Genomic DNA, 6659 nt, shown 5'->3' with positions numbered 1-6659 from the left:
ATCCGCTATGCTTACTTTTCCTCAAGCTGTATTCTGAAGTCTACCAAGCCATTAATAACGCAGTGAGGGATACCCAAGAATGTATTATGTAACACTTCCTGTGGGGTCAAGTCATTCCATGGTCCGTAGCATGCATGTGTGTGTGTTCATGGAGGAATAATTAAGAATGAACTTCTTGGTCCGTGTTCCTTGCTCGTTCGTGGTCCATTTTGTCTTTATTTTGCAGCCACGGCCTAAAATAAAATTGGTTTAATTATTGGGAGTTGTGCGCGTCACGAAAATTCTGGATTGGACTGGTACCCTGTAACCATGCATACAAATATCCCAAGATCTTACGTGTACCTGTACAACCCCGAAGCACTCAGCACGCTAATACAGTTGACGAAAATGTACACTACTGCGCAATTTTGTGCATGCGTGTTGAAGCCAAATTTCCCTTTCGGAGAAGCTAGCACGCCGGAGAAGTGAGACCGTGACACCGGTTTCTGGTATGCGCGCGCGTCGCCGTAGCCATGCGCGTCGGCAAAATGAAAAAGTTTTTTTCAATGAAAGATGATGTCTCAAAACCGCCAAACTCACTGGTTTGACTGGAATCCTGCTGCTGCACAATTTTAACGTGTTTTTAGATTGGGTTATGGTCGAGAATAAGCTTTCTGTGGCCTCTCTGGACTCCAATGTATTTGCACTAAGTTTAGTCGGGCACCATTTGCAGTTATCAGCCGACATTTGAAGCAAAAAAATCAGGTAAAAAAAAAAAAAAGCCGCATCGCCGCACCACTTTTTGGGCAAGCTCCATACCAGAAACCGGAGACTTTTTTTGGGGGGCCTAACGTGGGCCTTATCTACATAATTTATATCGCATAACTCTGACCCTAGTTTGAGCCGCTGCCAGCGGCTCTCCGTCTCGCCGAGGTCTGCTGCACGTTATTGTGAGCAGTTTGTTTACAGAGAGACATTGCAAGATGGCGGCGTCCACATCGACACACGGCGGAATTTCCAGCGGTTTATTACGTCCAAACGGGGAAAAATCGGTAAATTAAATTCCGTAGCGAATGCAAATTAGCTACCGCCATTAGCATATACATTTATACATGTACATTGTATCTATGCAGGATATCATCCTTACATATCAATCGAGGCAGCTAGACTTATCTTTTCAGAGTCAATAAATTTGTTTCACTAGTTCCCAGGCGACAATTAACCATCCCAATACGTTCACCCTTGCCTATGATGCCCCCAACCCCCATATAGAAGTACTTTTTTTTTTAATTAAATGAATAGTGAAGATGATTGTTTTTTCGCCAAACTTGGATCACTTAAGTTGGATCAGTTTCATTAACATGCATTAAGCACAGGAGATTTTCCCCTAATTCACATCAAAATGGGTTTGAAGAATTGGCGGGGACACAGATACAATTTGAAATGTTCCACATGCAATTTATTATTTGTTGAAAAAAGAAAAATGGTTGTCTTTTTCGTGGTGGACGTGGGTCGTGTGGCAGTTGCCTAGGGCGCCTGTACATACCCCTCGGCTCGACCAAGTTGTAGCCGCGTCCTTCGCAGTTCAGCCTCTTAGCTGCGAGTAAGGAAAAAGGATGAGTAGCCCCCGAAATTATAAATTAAAAGTGCATATCAGTACATGACGCACCGGCATTATGACTCAATGGTCAGATTTTGAACTCGCACCAAAATTTGATAAAAATAACAAATTTTGTAGATTTTAAATTATTTCCTTAGATAACTTTTCTGGGAGACAATGGGTTTAATTTTTCGTCAGTGTCCTCCCCTTGGCCAAGTTTTCCTGAACACGCCCCTTGAGGACCGATTCATCGTTTTTCACTAGCTGTGTATGAAGAGTCAGAAAAATCTCTCTTTGACGTGCATTAATTCAGCCTTTGGTATCCTGCTTCGGTTTAAATCAATAGTATGATGTTACCAGATTTCCTGTAACGGGCTAATTGAAGATAGTATATCCAAAATCTGATCAAAAAAGGTGTGTCGGTCGGCAGTTTTTTAGTGTTTCTTTTTGGGGTTTTTTGTTTTTACTTTTCCTTGAAAAAAAAACAACAATGAAAAACATTCTTTTACCGACCCAGGTCAGCCCCGCCTATAATAATAAACCGCGTTCTCCCCATCACTTTTCTAGATTCTCAATTTAAAAGTTACACAAAATTGAAAAATGCAATCTTGGAACAAATCAAACCATAACAATATATGTTGAAAGGGAAATCTGTACTGGTTTCGGTATTAGGTGTAGCCCCGGGGAGGCGATAACATAAACTCCACCAGCTAGTGTCAACCACGATTAAGAATGCAAAATGGCCGAAGGTCAGGGCTTCAGATTCCACTTGATCTTTAATGCGCGGTGAACTGTTAACAAGATAAAAACGATACAAAACTACTAAATATCTGGCAAAAGTCCAAAACATGAACAGGTTCGAGGAAAATACCGTAAAGTTCGGTCTACATGAAGTAAACAGAGATAAACTGGGAAAGTCAATCTAAAAAAAACCACTCAAATAGTGAATACGGGCTGTAATCCCCACTACATGTACAGAGTAACGTTCAGCAACTTCTCATTCTAAGGTTAAATGTAACGATAGCTTAACATCAAAAAACCCTATCAATGTGGTAGAGAAATATAAGAAAATTACATCAGGCACAAGAAAATCTAATGACTTATTAATCAAACAAAGGCTCTAGGTGTCTATAATATCACTTGAAGATCACTTACATTACTGTGGTTCTTGAGAGTCAAATTAAAAGGCTTAAAAGTACATCTCAGGAGGGTCTAACTTCTCAAAGGTTGTAAAAACTATCAGCTGTAGGTCTTAAAATCTAGAAAATGCTTGAACTAAAACAAAGGTGTCGGGAATGCAAGCAGCATGGTATTTGATCTGGCTGTTCCTGTGTAACTCGAACAGCGCCCTCAAGTGATGGGACTGGAGGAAAGGGCGCCATCATGTGGCAGGGTTGTATAAGGGAACAATGACCTTCACACTCCCCGTCTAAAATTGAACCTAGAGAAACTTTTACTGAATATGTAATCAAGGATGTAATTGTTCGTGTACAGTCTGTCTCACTCGGTTGTAGAGCACTGCGTTGAGTCGTGACCCTTCTCAAGGAGCACAAGCTCCGAGATAGGTCGCAAGTAGGTTCTGCGCGTCCCGTCAGAGCAGACAATGATGTCAACCTTGCGAACTCTGCCATCATCACTGGGGTACGTCTTCGTGACTCTGGCAAGGGGCCAGTTGTTCCTCCAGAGCTCCTTATCTCGGACCAGAACTACGTCTCCTTCGCGGATATTGGGCTGCGTACTGTTCCACTTTGTCCTGGGCTGCAAGCTCTGGAGGTACTCCTTCTGCCATCGAAGCCAAAATTGTTCTGCAAGATACTGGGCACGACGCCAATGTTGTCTGGCATAGAGATCTTCTTTGACGAAGTCACCTGGAGGTGCCTGAAGTGTCTGAGTCTTCAGGGTGAGGAGCGTGGCAGGAGTGAGTGGTCGGGGGTCGTTGGCATCTGAGGAGACTGTAGTGATAGGTCTCGAGTTGACGATAGCACATGCTTCCGCCATAAAAGTCACAAGTACGTCATGGGTTAGCTGATGCTTACCTAGTTGGGCAAACATTGATTCCAGGACACGTCGGATGATTCCTATTGGCCGCTCCCAAACTCCTCCAAAGTGCGAGGCGTGTGGGGGGTTGAACACCCACTCGCAACTCCTGGTAGTCAAGTACCTCCCAACTTGTTCGTGGTTCAGCTCGCCCTTGGCGCCTACGAAGTTTGTTCCTCTATCGCATCTGATTTTGGCGACCGGTCCACGAACTGCAACAAATCTTCGAAGTGCACAGATGAAGGCTGAGGTGTCCATGGAGTCAATGACCTCAACGTGGACAGCTCTAGTGGAGAGGCACGTAAAGATTACAGCCCATCGTTTGGAATCTGCTGAGCCGCCTCTGGTTTTCCTCGTCACAATGGTCCAGGGTCCGAATACATCTGTTCCAACATTGGTAAAAGGGGGCGTTGGCTGGACCCGGTCTTGAGGTAGGTCGGCCATGACTTGAGTGAGAAACTTGTCTCTTAGCTTCGCACAGATGGTGCACTGGTTGATGACACTTCTGACAAGATCATGAGCGCCGATGACCCAGAAGCCTCCAGCTCGAATAGCTGCGAAGGTGAAATTCCTTCCTTGGTGTTTGACCTCTTGATGAAAGTGTTTCACAATGAGTTTGGAAACATGGCTGTTCTTGGGAAGGAGAACCTGATGACGTCCCCCCAGATCGAGGTCGGCTCTTCGCAGTCTTCCTCCGACTCTGATGAGTCCATCGTTGTCAATGAAAGGGCTTAGCTGGTACATGGGGCTTTTCTTCTTTATGGCATTTGTCGAAGCTTGCTCCAGATCACTGTTGGTGATGAGGCTGGCTAGTTCCTCTCCAAAGTACTCTTTCTGTACTGCATGGAAGATCACACGATCTGCTTTCTGCAACTCTTCAACAGATGCTCGTCTGCGGGGTTTGTCAGCTTGCTGGTTGTCGTCAGTGATCCCTTCCCGTTTCGACTTGAAGGTTTTCACTGCAACAATGAGGGTTGTGACTGCACGTCTAAGGGATGCCCAGGTAGAAAAGCGTGAGAACCTATTACATCCCAATTGCGATCCCTGGGCCATGGTGACTGGACTCTTGGGTTGGTCACTGACGTTCGTGTGGTTGACGCGCGTTTCTCTCCGCACTTCGGGGTCGTCATCGTCAAGTGGAATTCCATGACTGGCAGATGCTTCGGTCTGCGTTGGAGAGGGGTCTTGCTGCCAGAGGAAGTCTGGTCCTCTAAACCAAGTCGAGGTGCTAAGTTGGTTAGCAGGGACTGAGCGAGATGCCAGGTCCGCAGGATTCTCGTCTGTTGGCACGTGGTGCCACTGGTTGGGTGTTGACACATTGTGTATTTTGTGCACTCTATTTGCCACATACACATGGAAACGTCTAGATCGGTTGCAAATGTAGCCAAGGACTACCTTACTATCGGTGTAGTAGGTGGTACTGTCGATAGCTGCTCGTGCTCTGATCTCTGGCTCAACAGTCTGCACCAGTGTAGTTGCCAGCACTGCCCCGCACAGCTCCAGTCGTGGTATGGATACCGCATGGGGAGGTGTGACTTTCGCCTTAGCCAGAAGGAAGGACACATGTGACTGGTTGTTTTCGTTGACAAGTCTCAAGTAGGCGACCGCTGCTATTGCTAGATCACTAGCATCAGAGAAGACATGAATTTCTCGTCTGTTGACATGGCCGAAGTCTGTAGGATGATAACAGCGGGGAACATGGATGTCTTGAAGGTTGAGTAGAGAATTGCGCCAGCGGGTCCATCTTGGGAGACAGCTCTGAGGCAGTGGACGGTCCCAAAGATCCTGAGGCGAGTTTTGCTCCTTTTTTGAGGCCGCCATAAGCTCTCGTAGGATGAATTTCCCTTCAATGGTGACTGGTGCTGCTAGACCCAGCGGATCATAGATGGAGCTTGCCACCGAAAGGACTCCCCGCCGTGAGAAGGGTTTGTCTTGCAGGTCAACTTGGAACGTGAGGGTGTCTCGCTCAAGGGACCAGTACACTCCTAGGTATCGTTGGGTAGGTAGTTCATCTTGGCAGAGATTTATGCACTTCAGGTTCTTGGATCTCTCTTCCTTGGGAAGAGCGTTCATGACTTCCTTGCTGTTGGAGGCAATTTTATGGAAGTGCAAGTTCTTGGTGGCCAGGGCATCTCTACAACGTTGGACCAGGTTTGTGGCAGTCGGTGCATCTCGTTGTGATGTAAGCCCATCATCGACGTAGAAGTCATTGTGGATAAATTGCTTCACGTCAGCCCCATGAGTAGATTCGCACTCGTCGGCAACCATTCTAAGACCGAATGTTGCTACAGCAGGGGATGAGATGCTGCCAAAGAGGTGGACGTTCATCCTGTATTCTACTGTTGGTTTAGTAGGGTCATTGTCGTCGAACCACAAGAAGCGCAGATAATCACGATGCTCTGTGTTGACGTAGAAATTATGGAACATGTGTTCCACATCCCCCATCACAGCAACTTCGGCTAGCCTAAATCGAAGGAGAATCCCCAACAGACTGTTCATCATGTCCGGCCCTTGGAGGAGTGCTTTATTGAGGGAGATGCCTTTGAACTCCGCACTGGCGTCGAAAACCACTCTGATTTCTGGCTTTTTGGGATGATGTACGGCAAAGTGTGGAAGGTACCACACCGTCCCAGGAGGAGGGCACAGCTCATTCTCAGGTACTCGGCTGGCGTGGTTTCTGGTTAGGATCTTGTCAAAAAAGGCAATGTAGTCTGACATCATCTTTGGCTTACGACGTAGATTCTTCAAGAGGTTGTCTAGTCTGCTTTGGGCCTGAGGACGGTTGTTGGGCAGGTTTGGCTGATGTTGCTTGAAGGGTAGAGGGAACTCCAGATTTCCGTCTGAGTTGGTGTGGGCACCTTCTGTTAAGATGTTGAGAAAGTGCTGATCTTCGATCGACAGGGCCTTCAAGTTGTCCTCTGGAGTTTCTACGTATATGTCCGTTGGTGTGTTCTTGCGGGCTGATGAGAGCATATCTTTCACATAGAGGTGATTTTCACAGATATCTGGTCCATCAGGTTGTGGTTGAAGCATCGTGCGTTTG

The 6659-nt window shown here is 46.4% G+C and overlaps 1 protein-coding gene across 1 annotated transcript; it reads right to left on the bottom strand.

Annotated features, from left to right (window-relative positions):
* Positions 1-2087: 2087 nt before the first annotated feature.
* On the bottom strand, positions 2088-6649 carry LOC119741382. Its single transcript, XM_038217133.1, has 2 exons — positions 2735-6649; positions 2088-2370 (listed from the first exon to the last, which is right to left on the bottom strand). The coding sequence occupies exon 1, from the start codon at positions 6647-6649 to the stop codon at positions 3080-3082; it is 3570 nt and encodes a 1189-aa protein (XP_038073061.1). The 3' UTR covers positions 2088-2370; positions 2735-3079.
* Between the last annotated feature and the right edge of the window lie 10 nt (positions 6650-6659).

The sequence above is a fragment of the Patiria miniata genome, unplaced genomic scaffold, assembly GCF_015706575.1.
Source record: "Patiria miniata isolate m_02_andy unplaced genomic scaffold, ASM1570657v1 HiC_scaffold_5, whole genome shotgun sequence".
NCBI classification, from domain to species: domain Eukaryota; kingdom Metazoa; phylum Echinodermata; class Asteroidea; order Valvatida; family Asterinidae; genus Patiria; species Patiria miniata.
The sequence above is the reverse complement of the archived record's forward strand: the minus strand, read 5'-3'. Positions and strand labels throughout refer to the sequence as shown.

Excerpts from the sequence above, each read along its gene's own strand:
- LOC119741382 (XM_038217133.1), bottom strand. The coding sequence starts at position 6,649 with ATGCTTCAACCACAACCTGATGGACCAGATATCTGTGAAAATCACCTC.